The 22,863-nt window shown below is 40.1% G+C and overlaps 1 protein-coding gene across 1 annotated transcript in view; it reads left to right on the top strand.

Moving 5' to 3' along the window:
• Nucleotides 1-21,225, top strand: part of LOC149162720 (uncharacterized) — a 149,468-nt gene extending 128,243 nt beyond the window's left edge. Inside the window, exon 3 of the mRNA XM_089435775.1 lies at nt 20,812-21,225. Coding sequence (XP_089291901.1) covers nt 20,812-20,961 — 150 coding nt within the window. The 3' untranslated portion in view covers nt 20,962-21,225. The remainder of the gene's footprint in view (nt 1-20,811) is intronic.
• Nucleotides 21,226-22,863: the final 1,638 nt, after the last annotated feature.

Below are 22,863 nucleotides of genomic sequence, written 5' to 3'. Positions count from 1 at the left end.
CAAGTGCTGGCAGTGCTTAAGGACTCTATTGTGTAGCAAACATCATAATCTTTCCAACCATACCACTTTCAGCCCAAAACTCCTCTAGGAAGGCAGTCCAAAGTGCTCTGCAACTTGGCACTGTGCTTTTGTCAGAAGCATGCTGTGTTTTTGGAGTGACCTTGGGAAAAATATTTTTTCTCAGCCTTGGAGAAGCCATTTTACATGCTTAAATACCAATGTTCCACCAAGACTCTGGTGCGGGGAGACGCGGGTGCGGGGAGACGCACAGGGGGGACGTGTGGGAGTACCCTCAAATTTTAGGGAAATTTCGGGGGTGCGGGGAGTCGTCGAGGTATATATATATATATATATATATATATATATATATATAATTCAAGTTCATATTCATTGTTCACTGTTCAATAATGAAAGCATAAAAATATTAAATAGACAATTGAAATTTGAATCATTGATCCATCCTCATCATTCATTTTGATACATACATCATTCATATGACATACTCAAGTGACAAGTCTCATTATTGAATTAATTATTGTTCATACATACCATGAGATTCGAAAAGCAAAAATAAAAATCAATAATAAAATATTCAATTACATTAATCAATATCATTCATCATTCAATGGTTCATCATTCTACAATCTACATTGATTTAAAAACTAAATTCATCATTCATCATTCTAGAATCTAAATTGAAAGCAAAACATACTAGTATATTTTCAAAGTTTGAACACTAAATCTATATAACTCAAAGTTTCAAAGTTCAAACTCAAAAATAGTTAAGAGTCAAATGGAAATGACTTTGGGTTGAAACGAAATGAGCTTTTAACTTTAAGTTTTAGTTATTTAGTTTTAATTTTAATTTTTTCTTTAGAATTTGAAGTTTTAGTTATTTAGTTTTAATTTTAGTTTAAAAAAAAAATTAATGGTTTTGATTTTTGAATTTTTGATTTTGAATTTTGAATTTTTAAGTCTTATTAGACAAATTTAAAGGGGGACGCCCAGGGGCACCCTTTTTGGGGAGTCTAGACTCCCACACTGAAGGGGGACGCCCAGAAGCACCCTTTTTGGGGAGTCTAGACTCCCACACTGGGGAAACGCACCCCCTTGCGTCTCCCCAAGACTCCCCAAAAAGGGTGCGTGGGGAAACGCACCCCCAAGAGACTCCCCGTCCAGGGTGCGTGGGGTGCGAGGGGTGCGCGCACCCGACCCTGGGGGACGCGTCCCCGTGGAACACTGTTAAATACTCTATATGGACAACTAGACATCCTAAGATTTCCAATGGTACCTTCAGATCGTGATTTGGATCAGTGGAAGGCATCCAAAAGTGCTCTGCAAGTTGGCGCAGCGCTTTTGTTAGAGACATCTTGCGTTTTTGGAGTGACTTTGGGAAAATCAATTTTCTCCTTGTTGGAGGGTCCAAATTACATTCTTGAGGCGTCCATCTTGTAGTAGACTTCAAGAGCTTTCCAATGAGCTATCAAGTTCGCAATTTGGAGCAGTTTAAGGCCTTCAAAAGCAGGTTGGAAGACAGGCACTGCGCATATCCCTAATGGCACTGCACATATCTCTGTGAGAGCTTTTCTTCAACATTTCTTCAGCAGATTTCGACTTAATGATGTAATTTTACTATTTCGATGTCTTGATGATGTAATTATGGGTAAATTAGCTTAGTAAGTTGTTTTTATGTTAACTTAGGCCTCATTAATGAGGAAAAACTCAAATCAAAGTCTAAATGAAGAGTTTGTATTCAACCTTCTCAGTCTCAGTTGTTGGTTGAGATATTCTTGGGAACTATTCCACCACTCATGGATTCAACCCCTGAGGGTGGGGAAACTGTTTATTTTGGTCTATATGTATCATTTTCTCAGTCAGAGAGAAGGGTTGGACATTTGAGGAGAGAACTCTTGTAGCTTGTGCTTGAGCATTTTCAGGAAATCAAAGGAACAGTTGCAACTATTATCTAGGAATTCATGTGCAGTGAGTTTGTGATGTTGTATTTTCTCTGTTATAGTTTTATATGAAATATATTCATCTTCTCTTTCCATTCATCAGTTCTTTAGTGGTTTTCCCTTAAGTTTATAAGCATAATTCTTTTCATAAAGCTCTGTTTTGATGGGAATATCATTATGTGTTATTTTCTTTCTTGCTTAATGAATTCATGATATATATGCTCATTAAGACCTCTTATTTCTTCTAAACACTACACTACAATGACAACTCTAAGCCATCACAAAACTATTGCTACCTTGCTTTTTATATCTTTGCTGCTGTTACCCTTTTGATCCTTTGACCTAGTTACCTGGTTTTCGTACCTTGTCCAGCATCAAAACCTTAAATTTTCAAAATCTACTTGAGCATAGCATATCTAGCCTAAAATCCTTTTATATTCCAGTCAATTTTTTGGCTGTGATCTCATAGAGAGAGCCCTCTCTGGTCTGGTAGGGCTAGCTACTAAACTGAAAGCTTGATCTGTGGTTACCTCTGTCAATTCCTCTCAGCCTGGGACATTGTGGGGGATAACACGGTGAATGGATGGTATATGATGTGTTTACTTTGTGTTCATGTCAACAAACTGTTTTATTGATTTAAGCATTATATCATTGTAGGATTGTGCGCCTACGTATGCTTTCATGGTGTTATTGATCACAAACTTATTCATGATTGACTAACTTATCTTTGTAACATGCATGGGTTTGATTTGAAGCTTTTCTAACACTACTTCTCTTGAGATTCATGTTTTAAGATTATGTTGTTGCTATTCAAAGCGTCTTCGTGTTGATTTCCATAAATTGCTTACTTGCATGTGTTAAAGCTTTATTTGTTCTCTAATGGTAGTACCTCTTTCGTCCAAAGCGAAGCTCAACCAATGGAATGGCAACTAGGCCTACGTATCAGTTGGGACTCCTAAACCAAAAGGTGTAGAGTATAATTGAGATTCTACACTGGGGAGATCCCCTTGTTGTTGGTGGAACATTCTAGCCCATCAACACCTTGGAAAAGCAAGGGACCTTCCTCCGCCTCCTCTTGTTGAAAAGAAGGATAATGACATGGACCTACAGGAAGGTCCTTTTGTACCGGAATATGAGAAGGATATTGTTGATGATCCCATGGAGCCTATGGACCCCTTGGATTCTCCTCCAAGTGATCCCCCTTCCAGGAAGAGACCCCTTTGGCTTTGTGATACATTACAGGACGATGAGAGACATGCCGCTGCCAAAGGTACCTTTAGAGAAAGCAAGAAGCCATGTCGATACTAGGGGTACGTTGTAGCTATGAAGAAATAATGAAAGAGCAAGTTTGAAAGGATGCTATGGCCGAAGAATATGAATCCATTTTGAAGAATGATGTGTGGGATGTTGTTCTGAGACCCAAAGGAAAGTTTGTTGTGACCTTGAAATGGCTATACAAGATCAGGCATGGAGCTGATGGGAGTATTGAGAAATATAAGGCAAGATTCGTGGCTAGAGGTTTCCCCCAGAAAGAGGGAGAAGACTATGATGACATATTTGCACCTATTACCTGTTACACCACCATTAGATTGATTGTTGCCCTTGTTGCTAGTCAAGGATGGACTCTTCACTAGATGGATGTGAAGATTGCATTTCTTCATGGCATACCACAGGAAGAAGTATATTTTGAGCAGCCTTAAGGATTTGAAGTGAAGGATAGGAAAACTCATGTTTGTAGGTTGAAGAAAGTGTTGAAATATGTAACTAGGTTCGGTCTTCATAAATGTATTTGAGTCAGATTGAAATGTACTTATCAAAAGAATGAAGAAAATATTTTTATTATTATTATCATGACTTATTAAAGCATGGGTTTCATGCTTGGGTCATCTTGTTTTAGGTCAAAGTCCCCATTGAGCACATCTAGGATTTATTCTGAGTCATTAGAGTCATTGTCCATTAAAAGAGACCCTTCTTGGGCTTTTGAATCATGTAAAAATAATTATTTTTGAGTCAAAAATGAATTTTGTCACCTCCACATCAAGTCGGCTTCAAGAAGGACAATTTGACCTCACTGGAAGGCTATATATACAAGTCAGTTTGAATTCATTTGGAGCAATTCACTCTCTCTCTCATAGTTCAATATCCTAAAGCTGGAAGCTGGCAAGTGTGAAGTTGGAAAAGAACTGGAAAAAGGCTGAAAAGGAGTACGAAGTTTGGAGGGAAGAAGGAAGTCATCAAGATTGAAATCTTGAGCCATCTATCTCTCACATCAGAGGAGCATCTAGGGAGATCAAAGTTTTCTTTGTCTAGTTGAAGCTGCTGCTGCTGTTGCCAGTTGTTGGGTCAAAGCTGCTACTACAAGTTGATGTTGCTAGTTCGAATTTGCTTTTGAAGGGTTATCCATCTGCAAGAAGGATTGAGGGTTGACTTGGTGTGGATGAAGTCTTTGTCTAGGTCAAGAGTCTTGGATTATCTTGAGAAACTATTGAAGGAAGATTTATTGATTGGGTTTATTCGTAGATAGGGGTTTTGCCTTGGCTGTCCGCCTACATCTGTTGTCCTTATGCTATTGTTTTGGTAATTGCTCGATGAACTAATAGATAAAAGAACATAAAGATAAAATAATCACAAGTAATTATATATATAAGAAAATCTTTTTGCCTTTTTGATTTTCTAACATGGTATTAGAGCTAAGGTGAAGAAGGAAAAAGATAGTTTTGAGAATCTACTGGAAGGAGTCTAAAGGATTAAACAAGGGATCATATACAGAGTTCTCATAAGGGACGAAGCTCACTATCTTCAAGGACAATGTCTAATACAATAAAGAGTGAGAACCCTCATATTTGTGATTACTCTTGTGGAGCCCTAAAAGGGCTCTCTGTGAAAAACCCTAACATAAGGGTATGCCAATGATTATTTGTAAGACCCTAACCTACTTAGGGTTATTGATGAAGTCTAAAGAAAATGTTTGATGATTTGAGGATGTCACAGTTGGGGTTTTGGTATGATTATGAAAAAACCCTTACTTATTAGGGTTGAATGGTGATGTTTGAAATCCCAAACCTTTGAAAGGGTAGGGTTTGCTTTGTTATGTAACCCTAGATCATTAGGGTTTGGTAGGGTGTATAAGCAAGACCCTTATAATGTCCTAGAAATGAAATCCTTGGTATATGTGTGCTTGTTCAATCAAACCCTAGTCTGATCAAGTTTGTTATATGTCTAACTTTTATTGATATTTGTGTCTTTGGATTTGACTAACACATATTATGATATGCTTGTGCATGATGACGAAATCCTAGATGTATGAGTTGACCTAATTGTTGATGGTCATGAGTTCTAGGGTTTGGAACCAAGCCCTAGTTGAAGTTCGATTCTCTTGGATGATAGTATTTGTGAATTCTAGGGTTTTGTAACTAAACCTTAGTAGAAGTTCAAATCTCTGATATATGATGACGATGTGATAATTTGAGATTTGTGTAAGATTGTTGAAATCTAAATTTTAGTTATGATTTTTGAGAATTAGTAAAATCTAGGGTTTACAACAAACCCTAGTGAAAGCTAGTCATGTTGTTACTTTAATTTGAGCTGATTGGTTTTGATTGTTGAAGCTCATGTATGAAATCTAGGGTTTTGCACTAAATCCTAGTGGAAGTCTAACATATGAAATCTAAAGTTGTTAGATGCATTATAGAACTATATTTGTTTAAATTGCTTCTAGGGTTCACTACAAAACCTATGTCCGGATGGGTGTTCAAAACCAAGGACAAACCCCAATGTGGGGAAACCCTTGATCAATTCTTCTTATGTTCTTCAGTAGTTCAGCAGAGAGATAGTACATATACGTCAGAAGTTAACATTTTCACTTGTCAAAATAAGAGTAGATATCTTCTCTAGGAAGATGACACATGAGATAGCAGATTTGAACATAGGTGATTCCATCACCATGCTATACCCATCACTGTGCTGCGCTTCATTATACTATGCTGCACTCATCATATTGCATCCATCATCACTGTGCTGCACCCATCATGCTGCACTTCATCATCACTATGTTGCATCATTCATGCTGCATCCTTCATAATGTTGCATCTCATCATGCTGCATCCAAGCTGTTAGGTGACTAAGCCGTTCAAGGGCTACAGACCACCTAGGAGAGCCCCTCCTAATCCATACTACCACCTACACTCAATGCATGCTGCAATATTCCCATGGAACAACCTTGGCTGCTTGCTATGGCTTGCAGTCTAGCAAAGCAACTGGATGTAGCAATCTATTCTTTCAACAGGTCTCATTTATGCCCAGGCAAAATCTTGATACATCGCTGCCTTCTATACTTATTCAAGCCGCATTTAAGTTCCTTATATGAGTGTATAGGTTCACTGTTGATCAACTATCCTTAGTAGCGAATAGGGCTTCATCATATCATCGAACAACATAATAGAAGGCTGCGTTAGGGCTCCTTGATAGCCCTTGAGGACTGCGGCTAGGGCAGCTTATATAGACCCCTCCTTGACTGTGTATAGGGCTAGTTAAGGCCTCCTCTTCCCAGCGTATTAGGATCCTTCTTCTTGCTGCATAGAACCGTCATCTGACTGTGGATTATGAGATCTCCTAGCTGCGTAAACAGGTCTTCTTTTGCTGCATATAAAATCTCCCTTTTACATAGGAGTCCCCTTTAGAACAACGTATAGATTAGGCCAACTTTTAGGGTGCATCTTGGCTGTGACTAGTGCACATAGAAATGCGGCTAGGTCTCTTTTGAACAGCGTGTAGACCTCTCCTTAGGACAACAGATTGAGGACCCTTTGAACAACGTATTGACTGTGATTCTATCTTTCATTATTGCGTCTAGGACACTCTAGAATAATGGCATTAGACCTGCGTTTAGGTCACTTCCTTGTTGTGATATGGAAGCCTTCTTCCCTGACTATGTTCGGGCTTCTTCCATGACTACGTTAGAGTCTAGGGCATCCTCTAGGGCAACGAATTAGATTCCAGGGCATCCTTCCATGACAACGTATTAGATTCCTCCACGTCTAGGGCACTTCACGGCAACGTTAGGGCATCATTAGGCTTCTTCCCTTTCCTGTGGATTAGGGTATCATTAGGCCAATGTATATCCTAGGGCACTCCCTCTAGATCTCTTCTTCATCAAACCCAAAACATAATGAAGAGAGATCAAAAGAGTGTGTGTCAAGGTGACTTGAAGGCCACCTCTATTTATACTAAAACGTGGAGGAAAAGTGGGGGTAATTTGGTTGCTGGCCAACCTTTACGAATTGTCACATAACACAAATAAATTCATATCTCCATGAATACATGTCGGAATAGGATGATCTTTAGATCAATCCTACACCTCTCGATGAGAGAAATCCAAGAAAAGTATTAGCTGTCATAAATAAGAAGACCCACATGGTGTTTGGCCCTAGTTGCCAATTTTAACACTCCCTCTCAACTAGGGAGAACTCCATCTGCTAGTGTGTACTATCTCAGCTATCAGTGCCCTGCACTGCTTTGCTGAACTATGAAGAAGTGATCGAGAATGTATCATACCATCCTCTACTGACCCGAAGTCTGTCCCATATAAAAGAGAGTGTCTCATACCACTCTTACTGACCTGAAGTCAGTTCCAATAAAGAAAGTGTGTCATACCACTCTTACTGATCCGAAATAAGTTCCAAATAGAGTGTATCATACCACTCTTACTGATCCGAAATCAGTTTCAAAAGAGAGTGAGTTATATCACTCTTACTGATCCGAAATCAGTTCTAAATAAAGAGAGTGTGTCAAAACACTCTTATTGACCCGAAGTTAGTTCCAAAAGAGAGTGTGTTATATCACTCTTATTGACCTGAAGTCAGTTCCAATTGATCCCAGATCAATATCATCCTAGCATAGGGAGTTCAGTAGTTACATAATGCGTCCATCGGTATTGCTATGGTCCCTATCCTCATTTCCCTACTCATTGGCCAGATGAGAGGTACTTCCCATGTGTCCCAGACTGCATGGGTAGGATGTCTCAGCAGGAGAAGGATGAACCACTCATCTTGCCTACATGTCGCCACGGGGTATCCCAGGGGAAGGCAGAACCACTCACCCTGTACACAACAAATCACTAGGGGAATGCTGAACCACTCACCCTATACACAAAAAATCACTAGGGGAAGGCTAAACCAGTCACCCTATGGTTGTATCTCAACAGGAGAAGGATGAACCACTCATCTTGCCTACATAGCAGACCACTAGGGGAAGGCTGAACCACTCACCCTATGGTTGCTCATCGCTCCAAGAAGTACCCCCAAGCCCCCAAAGCTCCCAGAGCTCAATGTCCATATCATACAGGACCTTCAGGAGAAAGTCTTTCCACGACTCTTAGTCGTTCTTGGAAAGTCAAGAATTTGACCTTTCCCAGGGGCTTTATTTGAATATTGACGATCTGCACATCAGTTCCAAAGTGATGGAGCCTTCTTGCTCCCCGTTGTATCATATCCCAGATAAAGTGGTACCTAATGTCTGTATGCTTGGAGCAATCATAGAACACGAGATTCCTCAACAATCGAATCCCCCTCTGGTTGTCATAGAAGATCACGATGGTATCCAACACATGTCCAACCAGCTCACAAAAGAGCTTCCACAACCAGACAACTTCACAGGAGGCCATACTCACAACTATGTATCCTGCCTCATCGGTGCTGAAAACAACTGACTTCTGCTTCTTGCTCATCCAGGATATCGAAGCAGAACCCAAAGAGAATCAACACCTAGAAGTGCTCTTGCGATCCTCCACACTGTCTGCCCAGTCAGCATCAGCATAATCATGCAACTTCATATTTCTGGTAGTGTATCTCAATCCATGAGAGATTGTGCCCCGAAGACATCTCAAATGATTCTTGGCACCAATCCAGTGAAGCTCAACCATATATGAGCTCAACATGCTAACTGCAAAACATATATCCGGATGGGAGTTCACCAAGAACATCAATGCTAGTATGAGTTTATGGAATTCAGAGGCATTTCCCAAATCAGGTCCGGTATCACTATCACATAAATTCTTAAAGTTAGGCTTCATCAAGGTAGTCACGGGCTTGCAGTTCATCATTCCAAATCTGCAATCCAACTCCCTTTTACTTTTGTAAATGAGAGGGTCTGCATCTGTTAGAAAGAGGTCATCCTCATAAGGTACCGATATGTACATCTATCATCCACAACCTTAAAGCAGTGGTTTGGATTAGCTTCACTCCTAGTGAATCTCAGCTTCATCAGATAGCTATCAATCCTCTCATACCAAGCCTGGGGTGCTTGCTTCAGCCCATAGAGAGCTTTCTTCAACCTGCATACGTGAGGTCCCCGATTATAAATCTCAAACCCCTTGGGTTGTTCCACATTTGTGGTCTTGCTATTACATGAGGGGAATGGTTCCCTTGAAGTTTTCCTTCGGTACATCTCGGACATGTACCTCCATGCTCTTCGTGAATTTAGGCATCCTTGTCACCATCTGTCTCACATTGGGTAGGGCTCCACAATGAAGATGGGCAGACCTCCGATGCCGTAGAAGAGATGTGTCACATGACATGGTCCCCAATGGACTTCCTGCAACTTGATACAAATTGCCAACCTTGAGCCCAAGCGTAAAAGCATCTCTAAAATTCTTTTTCCAAACACGTACCTTTCCGTTGATGAATGCCACCTTGAAACCTTTGACTTCCATTGCTGAAATGGACACCAGGTTCTTCTTGAGACCAGGGACATAAAGAACTTCTTGTAAGTGAATTGTGTTACCCTCATTCAATTGAGGGGTAACATTCCATGCACCCTTTACGAGATAGGTGGCATCGTCTCCAAGAACAATCTCCATGTTTATTTCCTTCTCTCTCAGATTAGAGAGAGCTTCCCTGTATCCAGTGAAGTGGCTTGAAGCACCACTATTAATATACCACTTTTCCAAAGTGTCCGGAGGAGAGGTAGTGAAGAGGGCTGGTATAAGATAATAGTCATCTTGCTTATTTGAAACAACATTTGATTCTTCATACCCGGAGATCCTTGCTTCCTTGAAGAGTCGGCCATTTCCCTGATGACCTGCATTCCTTTTGAATTTGCCATTGTACCTGTCATTCCTTCGATCATTGAAGATGCCCCTGGAATGATTGTTATCATCATCAAGTGATGTGTCCCTTCTATTCGGGCACTCCTTCGCATAATGGCCAAACTCATTGCAAGCAAGGCATCTGCCTTTCCTTCCACCCTTAGATCCGGACTTCCCATTGAAGTGACCTTTAGGGAGGCTCGTAGATGCTTCCGCTGTGCCACTTTCATAATCTTCTTTGATTCGACTTCACCTTTGGTGAATTTGAAGTGGGATGAGGAACCCATTGAGTCTTTTGACCTTGTCCAACTGTCTTCGGTGATTGCTCTTTCACTCTTGCTTGGGCTTTGTCTTCACCTCACCTCTGATACCATGTTAATTTTAGGTATGTTCTATGCTGAGAGCAAATTTACTTCAATTTCCATATTAGCTCAATATCAATTCCAGATTAGCAATCACATTTAGCATGATAGTAAAATGCTGATAGAACATAAACATAAATCGCAGAAAACAAGCCAAGACAAGAGGACACAAGATGTGGCGCCAGCCAGGGACAAACCTCAATGTGGGGAAATCCTTGATCAATTCTTCTTATGTTCTTCAATAGTTCGGCAGAGAGATAGTACATATACATCAGAAGTCAACATTTTGAATTGTCAAAATAAGAGCAGAGATCTTCTCTAGGAAGATGACACATGAGGTAGCAGATCTAAACATAGGTGATTCCATCACCATGCTGTACCCATTACTGTGCTGCACTTCATTACACTATGCTGCACTCATCATACTGCATCCATCATCACTGTGCTGCACCCATCATGTTGCACTTCATCATCACTATGCTGCATCATTCATGTTGCATCTCATCATGCTGCATCTCATCGTGCTGCATCTCATCGTGTTGCATCCTTCATCATGCTGCATCTCATCATGCTGGATCCAAGCTGTTAGGTGACTAAGCTGTTCAAGGGCTGCAGACCACTCAGGAGAGCCCCTCCTAATCCATACTGCCACCTACACTCAATGCGTGCTGCAATATTCCCATGAAACAGCCTTAGCTGCTTGCTATGGCTTGCAGTCTAGCAAAGCAATTTGCTGTAGCAATCTATTCTTTCAACAGGTCTCATTCATGACCAAACAAAATCTTGATACATCGTTGCCTTCTACACTTATTCAAGTTGCATTTAAGTTCCTTATATGAGTGTATAGGTTCACTGTTGATCAGCTATCCTTAGCAGCGAATAGGGCTTCATCATATCATCGAACAACAGATTAGAAGGCTGTGTTAGGGCTCCTTGATAGCCCTTGAGGACTGCGGCTAGGGCAGCTTATATAGACCCCTCTTTGACTGTGTATAGGGCTGATCAATGCCTCCTCTTCCCAGCGTATTAGGATCCTTCTTCTTGCTGCATAGAACCGTCATCTGACTGTGGATTATGACATCTCCTACCTGCGTAGATAGGTCTTCTTTTGCTGCATATAAAAGCTCCCTTTTACATAGGAGTCTCCTTTAGAACAACGTATAGATTAGGCCAACTTTTAGGGTGCATCTTGGCTATGACTAGTGCACACATAGAACTGTGGCTAGGTCTCTTTTGAATAGCGTGTATACCTCTCCTTAGGACAGCGGATTGAGGACCCTTTGAACAACGTATTGACTGTGATTCTATCTTCCCATTATTGCGTCTAGGGCACTCTAGAATAGTGGCATTAGACCTGCGTTTAGGTCACTTCCTTGCTGTGATATGGAAGCCTTCTTCCCTGACTGTGTTAGGGCTTCTTCCATGACTACGTTAGAGTCTAGGGCATCCTCTAGGGCAGCGAATTAGATTCCAGGGCATCCTTCCATGACAGCGTATTAGATTCTTCCATGGCTGCTTGCAAGACTCCTCCAAGACTGCATTAAGGGCTTGCTTCATTGACTGTAAATTAGGGCAGCGTAGGATCTTCAAGAAGACCCTTTTTCTTCCACGTCTAGGGCACTTCATGGCAGCGTTAGGGCATCACTAGGCTTCTTCCCTTTCCTGCGGATTAGGGCATCATTAGGCCAGCATATATCCTAGGGCACTCCCTCTAGATCTCTTCTTCATCAAACCCAAAACAGAATGAAGAGAGATCACAAGAGTGTGTGTCAAAGTGACTTGAAGGCCACCTCTATTTATACTAAAATGTGGAGGACAAGTGGGGGTAATTTGGTTGCTGGTCAACCTTGACGAATTGTCACATAACACAAATAAATTCATATCTCCATGAATACATGTCAGAATCAGATGATCTTTAGATCAATCTTACACCTCTCGATGAGAGGAATCCAAGAAAAATATCAGCTGTCATAAATAAGAAGACCCACATGGAGTTTGGCTCTAGTTGCCAATTTTAACATTCTTCTATTTGATCCGAGAGTGTTCAGCAGATGAGCAGAGATGACAGTTGACTTAATGATGATGAGACATTTGAGATGGGACTTATGATGCAGTGGAAAATTTCTCCGTAACTGAGAGAGTGTTAATTTTGCAGCTCAGGGACAAATTCCCTCCTTTGGACAACCTTCCTCATCTAGAGAAGACTCTCTTTGCCCTAGGAAGAATTTAATTTGGTCAAGAAAAAATATATTTTTAATGTGAAAACCCTCTTGTTCACAAAAGTATAGGTTGTCCTAAAGGACAAATTGGGTCTCCAAAATCACATATAAATACAAGTCAAGTCAACCTCATTTGGACACACATCTCACACATCTTCTTCTTCTCTTGGAGGTTCGTACAAGTCTGAAATTGCAGGTCTTCTTTCACACGTGTGAGTAGGAGAGAGAAAATTTCAGATTGGGCCGAAATCTATCTTTGACCAACCTTTGAACAATGTTGACTTTTTGGTGTTTGGGAGTATTTTGACTTGGTTTGACTTTAGATTTTGGATCTGTTTTGGAGGCCAAATTCTTTGGCAAGGAGGATGAACTTTCCTGGGCACTTTGACCTTAGTGGACTTCAATTCTGCAACTAGGGTTTTAATGAACTTTGACTTTGACTTTGACCAATATTGGAGGCCTGTTTTGGGATTGTTTTGACTAGAATTCAAGGCCGCATTTTTGGATAGTTGATTGAGCTCTTTTGGAGGCAAGTTGACCATTGATCGTTGACCATTTGGGACCACTGTTGTTGCTGTTGATTTTAACCAAAATTGCAGATTTGAGTTGTTGACTAGATTTGACTATTGGGCTCATCATTTGGAGATTGATTGGTTGGCTTTGTTGGATGGTCAAAGGTTTGACTTTGACTCTTGTTGATGAATTGAATTATTGTATCTCTTTGCTAAACATTTAATGACAATCTAATAGAAGAAGAATTTGAAAGGGTTTTCTCCCTTGTGAAGTTATTCCCTAGTCCTTGACCAAATCTCGTGTCTCTTGTCATTGCTCTTGATTGTTATCATCATCAAGTGATGTGTCCCTTCTATTCGGGCACTCCTTCGCATAATGGCCAAACTCATTGCAAGCAAGGCATTTGCCTTTCCTTCCACACCCTTATATCCGGACTTCCCATTGAAGTGACCTTTAGGTAGGCCCCCAGATGCTTCCGCTGTGCCACTTTCATAATCTTCTTTGATTCAACTTCACCTTTGGTGAGTTTGAAGTGGGATGAGGAACCCATTGAGTCTTTTGACCTTGTCCAAATGTCTTCGGTGATTGCTCTTTCACTCTTGCTTGGGCTTTGTCTTCACCTCACCTCTGATACCATGTTAATTTTAGGTATGTTCTATGCTGAGAGAAAATTTACTTCAATTTTCCATATTAGCTCAATATCAATTTCAGATTAGCAATCACATTTAGCATGATAGTAAAATGCAGATAGAACATAAACATAAATCACAAAAAACAAGCCAAGACAAGAGGACACAAGATGTGGCGCCAGCCAGGGACAAACCTCAATGTTGGGGAACCCTTGATCAATTCTTCTTATGTTCTTCAATAGTTTGGTAGAGAGATAGTACGTATACATCAGAAGTCAACATTTTAACTTGTCAAAATAAGAGCAAAGATCTTCTCTAGGAAGATGACACATGAGGTAGCAGATCTGAACATAGGTGATTCCATCACCATGTTGTACCCATCACTGTGCTGCACTTCATTACACTACGCTGCACTCATCATACTGCATCCATCATCACTGTGCTGCACCCATCATGCTGCACTTCATCATCATTATGCTGCATCTCATCATGCCGCATCCTTCATCATGCTGCATCTCATCGTGTTGCATCCTTCATCATGCTGCATCTGATCATGCTAGATCCAAGCTGTTAGGTGACTAAGCTGTTCAAGGGCTGCAGACCACTCAGGAGAGCCCCTCCTAATCCATACTGCCACCTACACTCAATGCATGCTGCAATATTCCCATGGAAGACAATTAAAATTGTGAAGATATGTATGCAAGAGAGCTTGTAGCTAGAAGAAGCATGTTGCCAAGCCCTACGACTAGGCTAGAAATGAGCCAAAAGGCTAGCGACTAGACAAAAGAAATCCATGATCAAAGCTTGAGCCCAAAAGAAAATGTCTAATAATCTGCAAAATCTAAACCCAAGTCGGATTTTCAACTGAAAATAATTATAATTAGTTTGAAAAATTATTTACAAAATTTTAAAATAGAAACCCTTGCCAAAAATTTAATTTTAATGTGAGAATTGGTCTCAAACCCTTGTGACTATTTAGAAAAAAATTTCGTTGATGAGATAAGGCAACAAAAATTTGAATTTTTTCTTTTGAGAGGCCTAAAAGAGGTCTAGATGCCAATGACCCTGAAGAGGGAGGGTGATGGGCCAAACTCCATGTGGGTCATCTTATTAATAGAAGCTAATATTTTTCTTAGATTCCTCTCATTGAGAGGTGCAGGATTGATCTAAAGATCATCCGATTCTGATAAGTATTCATGGAGATATGAATTTATTTGTGTTATGGGACAATTGGTCAAGGTCGGCGAGCAACCAAATATACCCCACTTGTGCTCAACGTTTTACTATAAAAGGAGGAGGTCTTCAAGTCATTTAGGCACACTCTTCTTGTGATCTCTTCCTCTCCACATGTCTTTGGGTTTTGGTGGGAGGAGAGATACTAAGAGTATACACTGGCCTAAGTCTTATGATGCCCTAGCCGAAGTAAGGATGATGCCCTAGCCGCAGTAAGGAGGATGCCCTAGACATAGTTAAACGAGGAACATCTAGACGCAGTCAAGAGAGAAAGCTCTACGTAGATCTAAGGAGCAACTAGAGAAGGCTTCTAGCCACACCATTTAAGGGTGCCCTAGGCCGCAGTCAATGAAAATTTTTATGCAGTAAGAAGAGGCACCTAATGCAGTCATGAACACAGCTAAAGGGAGATCCACAAAAGCCCTAACCGCATCCCTCTATACACAGCTTATCACAAGGCATAACGTAGACCCCATACGCTGTTCTATATGCAGCAAGAAGAGGGACTTCGCTGTCCCTAACACAGTCATGGAAGGAGGTTAAACGCAAGCCTTATCTGCTGGCCTTATTCCTCTCATACGCTGGAAAGAACACAACTCTAACGCTGCCCTAAATACGGTCATAGAATCACAACAAGGATTGGACAAAAACGCAGGTCTATGATTGTCATCTAGACGTTGATTTAGGAGTGTCATATTATGCCCTAGCCGCATAGAATAGGAGGGCTTATGACTATATAATGGAGGCCTAAAAGACAGGCCCTAACGTTGTGTAAGAAGGCTCAATACAGGCTTGAATAAGGGCACCTATGTGCAGTCCTAAGAAAAGACACACATGCTGTTACAGTTTCGGTATATACTACAGTCTTGGGTATAGAGTCACGGTGACTAGGTGCAGTCATAGAAGGAGCTTAGACAGCATGGATTTGACAGTGGTGCAGCCTCAAGGATAAGATGTTCAAGGGTCAAGATATTTGGGTGCTGTGTGGAAACCTATCTTGCTGCTGAGCTAGGCCGCAGGCCATAGCCAACAGCATAGAACTTTAAGGGTTGCACTAATCAGTGGTAGTGCTGGAACCTCTCTTGGATCACTGCAGTCTTTGAGTTGTTGACTGTATCAAGGACTAACATGATGTAGGTGACATCAATGATGTTGAGAACAACTCAATGATATTTGGGTGCAGCACCGAGACGATGAAGTACAACATGATGGAGACAACATGATGATGAATGAGACAGCATGATGATGAATGATGCAGCATGATGATGAATGATGTAGCATGATGGGCATGGTAGTGAGGTGCATCATGGTGATGGGAGCAACATAGTGATGGGAGCAGCTCAGTGACTAGGTGCAACACAGTGACGGGTGCAACATGAGTATGAGATGCAACACTATGATAGGTGAAGCAGTCACCTTGGAGAATCAGTTGAAGCAACATGTCTTCAACTAATCTCATGTATCATCATTCTAGGAGATGATCTATGCTCTTATCTAGATAAGTCAAAGTGTTGACTTCAGCTGTAAATGTACTATCTCTATCTCTCTCTCATTGCTGAACTATTGAAGATCATATAAGAAGAATTGATCAAGGGTTTCCCAACATTGGGGTTTGTCCCTGGCTAGCGCCACATCTTGTGTCCTCTTGTCTTCTGCAATTTATGTTTATGTTGTATCTGCAGTTTACTTTAATGCTGATGTGATTGCTAATCTGGAAAGATATTGAGCTAACAATGAAAATTGAAATAAATTGCTCTAAGCATAGAACATACCTAAAATTAACACTTGCCCAAACTACAGAATAAACTCGGCTTCTAGAACTAGACGAATCATCCTTGAGCTTGGCCAAGACAATAGAAAATACAATGAATTTTCTTCCCTCCTGCGGCTCCTTGAGAACTCGTCACCGTAGGCTAGAATGCTCCTTGAGAAGATGCACTTGGTGTGTGATCAAATGAGGCTTCCTTCCCTTCTTATTTATATCCTTCCATGGTGCAACAACTAGCCCTCCAAAGGGAACCTTTCAAGCCTAGATGACTTGAACAAAATGTCATTAGTCCAATTTATATAAATAAAAGTTATTTTTCCTCATTTGATCAAACCCTCCATGGTTGCCTTAGGTCCCTTTAGCTCCTTTAAGGGTGCTCCACTTGCAACAATGAATAAACAAATATTTCTTTGGTTTCACACCCACACCTTGGGTGCAAAACCCCATTGCTTGGGTACTTCGCCCATAGAACCCTTTGTTGAACAACTTCTCACAAACCCAACACCTAGGGTTGTGGAGTACCTCCCAAGCTACACATATCAACACTCCCTCTTAGCAAGCAAGGTAGTTCCACTACACGGAAGTAACCATTACCGGCGACACTAGCCCATTTGGCGTCCACTACTGCAACATACCTTGTAGAATGGACCACACTATCCTTGGTAGTGTCTTTTCCACCACCTCTTGTAGTGTCATTTGGTAATGTCGCTCCCCACTCCCACTTCTATTCCCGCTCCCAAGCAACCTTGGGCTAGAATACTCCTTGAGAAGATGCACTTGGTGTGTGATCAAATGAGGCCTCATTCCCTTCTTATTTATATCCTTCCATGGTGCAACGACTAGCTCTCCAAAGGGCACCTTTCAAGCATAGCCGACTTGAACAAAATGTCATTAGCCCAACTTATAGAAATACAAGTTACTTTTCCTCGTTTGATCAAACCTTCCATGGTTGCCTTAGGTCCCCTTAGCTCCTCTAATGGTGCCCCACTTGCAACAATGAATAAACAAATATTTCTTCACTTGGTTTTGCGCCCACACCTTGGGTGTGAAACCCCATTACTTGGGTAATTCGCCCACAGAACCCTTCGTGGAACAACTCACAAACCCAACACCTAGGGTTGTGGAAGACCTCCCAAGCTACGCAAGTCAACATCATCTCCCAAAGAGAACCATGAAAAGCCTTATGCAGATGAGACTGATGTCTCTATTGTTTTATACACACAAAAGTTTGATGGAGGGCATCCTCCATTTTTCATATCCCTTGAGATCAATGTTTTCTTGCTCCATAATTGCATGCTTGACTTAGGGCATCCACCTATATAATGCCTTTCAAAATCATGAAATAATTAGGGCTGGAAACTACATGGCCATATGGAAATGTGTGCAGGATTGACTCCAAAGCTGTTGAAGTATGTGGGATAATTGAGGACTTGTCTATATCTTTGCATGGACATCTTGAAAAGAAGATATCTATGGATGTGATTGTAATTGATATTCTGGATGCTTGGGTGATGTTATTGTCTAGGAGGTGGGCTGCCACCTTGGGAGGCAAAATTCAAATGGATATGTCACACATAAAGGTTCCCATGGGAGAAAATATTTATGCATTAATTTTTAGGTGCCACTCAACCCGATCTTTGGTTGAACAACATTGTACTATCTTCGATAAAGACCAAGAGGAAGATTGTGGATATGGAGAATGGAGAATATACCATGGGATTGCTTCCCTTGAATAGGAAGTGAACAGTGTGGACCATGTACTTTGATGGGACATGTTCCAAGTCCGGGTCAGGGGCAGGAATAGTCTTGATATCACCCTCTAAGAAGCATATATTGTTCTCATACCAACTTGCTTTCCATTGCACAAATAACATACCCGAGTGGGCTGGAAGAGTTGAAGGTATTACCAGGAATCAAAGTGTAAGGTCAATTGATGTCTTGACTCTTGAGATTCTTTACCCCCACTGTCAATTGTTCAGGTCACATTCAAAGATAGCTGAAAATGGGATTCACATCCAAAGTCTGAACAGATTGACCCCTGATAGCATTTCTCCCCATCCAAAGGAATGACACTAACAAAAATAGAAAGGTAATACACAAAGACTTCCCATCCAAAAGCTGAACAAAGGTTTCCAAATGCTCTTCTGGATCAAAATAATAAACCTTCATGCTCTGCACCATCCCACCCTACCAGGCTTAATGAAGGAGAGAGCCTGCAAAATCAAGTGAAAAGCCCCACAAACGATCACACTAATGGTTAAATGCATGTTATTGTGACTTTGCCACTAGTCCAGACATGTTACTGGATTGTTAAAAGTGGAGAAGTGGATAATAAACCTAGTGGAGGTTGCTAAAGACCTCACCCCCATAAATTTTGCATAAGATCCCAAGAGCTAGATTGCAGGCCTTGTTGTCCATAGAGTTGGCTAAAGAGTTTAGCCCTCTCAATGAGTGATAAAAATTAACACTTTCAAATCCTTCTATAATTTTTGGGATGCAGCAGAGTAACCTGTTCATATGAGGTTCCTTGGAAAGAGTTATGTGGACCATGTGACATATGATGATCATTAAATCTACAATCGCTTTCTTCATGATCATAATTTCTTTCTAAATATAGAAGGTTTCCACCTGATTGTTTGTAGTTTCTCCAATTCCCCAAGCAAATGGAGTTTCTTGATTTCCTTTGGGGTCAAATATGACCCCCCTCCCCCCTGCACCTGCCACCCCTGAATTGCCTTTCGAGGCTCTGTTGAAGAAGAGGATATGATGATGTCTGTTGTGAATCCAGTCTTTCATTTTTGATTCTGTTATTCTTAAATGCCATTTATGATTTTTCTTTGGTCTCTTTCCCTGGATGCTGTGTGGGGGGTTTTAGATTTTAGATAGATCCTTAATTGAAAGTCTTTCTTATACTTCCAATGTCATCTGACAATTATCTACAGAAACAATCAATGACTTTTAGGGAGAGGACACATCCACAAAATGGACACCTGAAGCCTTACTTCTTTTGTTCATATCTAGAAATGTTGTGTGTAAGGTTTACTGCCACATTTTAGTGAATTTGCATTTCATAAACTGTTATGAGTATCTGATTTCAGTCGAAGAACTAGTGCAATAACATTATTATGAAGAAAATGCTGCAATCCTCAAGTGAAGGTCCTAGAACACATGGTCTTAGATTTAATTATGATCTGCACAATCTAGTTCATTTTCAATGACTTGTAACCTAAAGCTCATTATTAGTGATGATCCAGATTTAGGAAATTGAACTAAGGTTCTTTACCCGTGTTGCCAAAATCATGGAATTATCACTGACATTGTGATATATTGCAATGTCCCATAGTCAGCGATAATATTGTTGGAAAAAATTGTGATTTTGTCCAATTTTAAAAATGTCGTGATATATTAGTAATATATCACCTGAAAACGGAAAATATCAGCTGAGTCAAGAAAATTTGGATTTTTTTGCTCAGTTTGAAGAGGAAAGCAGGGATTTGCGAACAAAGGGTTATTTATTGTGACATTTGCTCATAACAGGGCTAGAGGGAGGGGGGTTTACTTTAGATGTTTATATATATATATATTTAAATGAATATGTTGGTATTTTTTTAAGTGCCGATTATTTCTGATATTTTTCGATATTTTCCTTGGTGTTGGCAATAAACTATTTTTCAGACCTCCGGGGATATATTTTCCGACATGATGTTTGCAACATTTCTCTTTATGTCCTATTGAATTTCTGATTGGTATAGCTTTTGTAACAATACCTTACCCAAGAAGGGCATATTGCAGTTAGGATTGCGATTGAGCTTAAGCTTCTAGAACTAGAATTAAATGATTAACTAGTGATTTCAGGAGTTATGGTACCATTGTTTAAAATAATGTTTTTCCATAGTGACTTCAATAGAACTAGAGATTTGGGTTGACTGAGTTTATTTTTTGCTTTGTGCTTCCTTAGATAGCAGTTTTTGCATTCACAAAATAAGTTATTTTTTTTTGATGTTTTATTTTAAACTGTGAAATAGTAGTCATTTGAGATTATTATGCAGGAATTATCAGGTATGCCAACTTCTTTGAAGAAAGAACAACCCCCACACCCCTCTCTTGTGCAGTCACCTACACCATCTCCTGACAGAATGGACAAACCATCATCATCTTCTGTAGCAATGGAGAGAGCTGCAGATTACATGCATTCTTAAATGCTATAATGAAATATGCCAAACAAATATTTTTGTTATTTGGTTGGTCAAGCTTTCACTATTGACCAAGGGCTCATGCAAATCAGCTTTGAAATTTTAACTACAGAAAGGTCTTTCAGATGTTTGAAAATCTTTTTGCCTATTGTATCTTGCCCCTCTGGATGAAATTAGAAAAATTATGGTACGGTACAAACGTTTGACACTTCGAAATATGTTGCAGCCATGAGGGACTGCTTCTTATGTGAAAGAATATGTTTGTAAGTTTGCACCTCTCTATGCCTATGTGGGAAGGGTAGTTAGCATACATAAGTTTTAGCCTGATGATCTGATTTTGTACCTTATTGAATGGTAAAATGCATTTTCAAAAAAGCAAAAGAAAGTTAAAGAAGCTTAATACTGCTGTAAGAAACTTGATCTCTGCTGTGATAGTAATTATCCTTAACGTATTGCTTTAGTAAAGTGTTATTCGATCAAAAGTTCAGATTAAGCTGAAAGGAAGAACCTAACAGTTGGATAATATAAATGCAGTCCAAATCAAACCAAAAGGCAGAGAAACCTCAATTTTTTGTGAATACTAAAATAGAACATGATTTCAATATTATTTATGTATTTAAATTTTTTTATGATTCTGATCCATTTCCGTTTTGAAGCAAATCTTAAAGCCCAACATGACCTAGAAACATAATTAGACTAGAAACTTAGGTCCGGTTGCTGATCAAAATGGCAGGGTTGTTGAGGTCCTTGCAACCTGCTCTAATTGGCAGGGTACGGGCCCACACACTTTCACGTCAGCCCAATCCCCTCCTCTTTAGGTCCAACTTCCTTTGAAAAGGCCAAGGGAGGATTCTTAAATGATACCTCAAACAAACCCAAGAAGTCTAGTACCTTGTATGGGGTCAAAGGATGAGATGGAGGAGTTAATTCTTTGCTGTCCCACTGTTTTTTGTGTAAATTCTGCAATAGAAACTAATAAACAAGAAGATATAACACTGAAATATGCATGGTATATCAGTGCGAGTAATCAAAATGAGTGCATAGAAAATACTCAAGTTCTAACCAATTCTAAGATTAGTCTAAATTCAAAGCAGTGGTTAGAGGGGTTCTGGTACAAATCTGCTTGCTCTTTTGTAACTGCAAGACTGTAAAATCTGCTGAAAAGTATAGTGACAATAATCAAATTTCCCTTAAAATACTACCCAATCAGTGCTAGGGTATCCTAAATTAAAGATCTAGGGGTAGAGAAGCTAGGAAGGGTTAGATTGACCTTGATAGATCACGTCCAAGCCTTTGGACAACAATACATTACAATTTCCAACAAGTTGGAAATTCAATTTTTGAGATCCTAGAGTCAAATTCCCCAGGGAATTGTTAATATTCCATTTAGCAAGTTCTTGAAGATCCTGTAGAACCTGCTATGGCTGGCACACACAGGACAGAGGCCCACAGTCACCTCAGCCTAAGTCCCTACTCTTATTAACAACTCCCTATTAAAAGGGCTATGGGAGGTTTCCCATGAACTAACTCCAACCAAATGTCGCTAGAACCAGTGCCTACTAATGGAGTCCAATGGCTGAAGGGAGGAGTTCCTCTGGCTGGTCTGCTGGCTGAATATAAAAATCTGCAAATGAAAGTGAACCAAGCCAAGGCACAATTACGCTAAATATTGATAAGATACAACATATAAATAGTCTAATTTGATGAACTAAAAATATTGTTAGATATTATGATCCAAAAATACTTAGATTAAAACAATATTTTCATATAGTTAGAATTTTCTACATTATTAGTGTAGATCTAAAAAAACATCATTACTTAGAATTAAAATCAGCAAATTTGTTAGTATTTTATTTAATGTAAATTGACACTTGGCATATGTGATGAGTTGACGATAACAACATAAGC

Source organism: Pinus tabuliformis, chromosome 5_2 (assembly GCF_031772625.1).
Source record: "Pinus tabuliformis cultivar Carrire ecotype Pingquan chromosome 5_2, CPIR1, whole genome shotgun sequence".
NCBI lineage: Eukaryota > Viridiplantae > Streptophyta > Pinopsida > Pinales > Pinaceae > Pinus > Pinus tabuliformis.
This window is presented reverse-complemented; position numbering and strand designations above follow the sequence as displayed.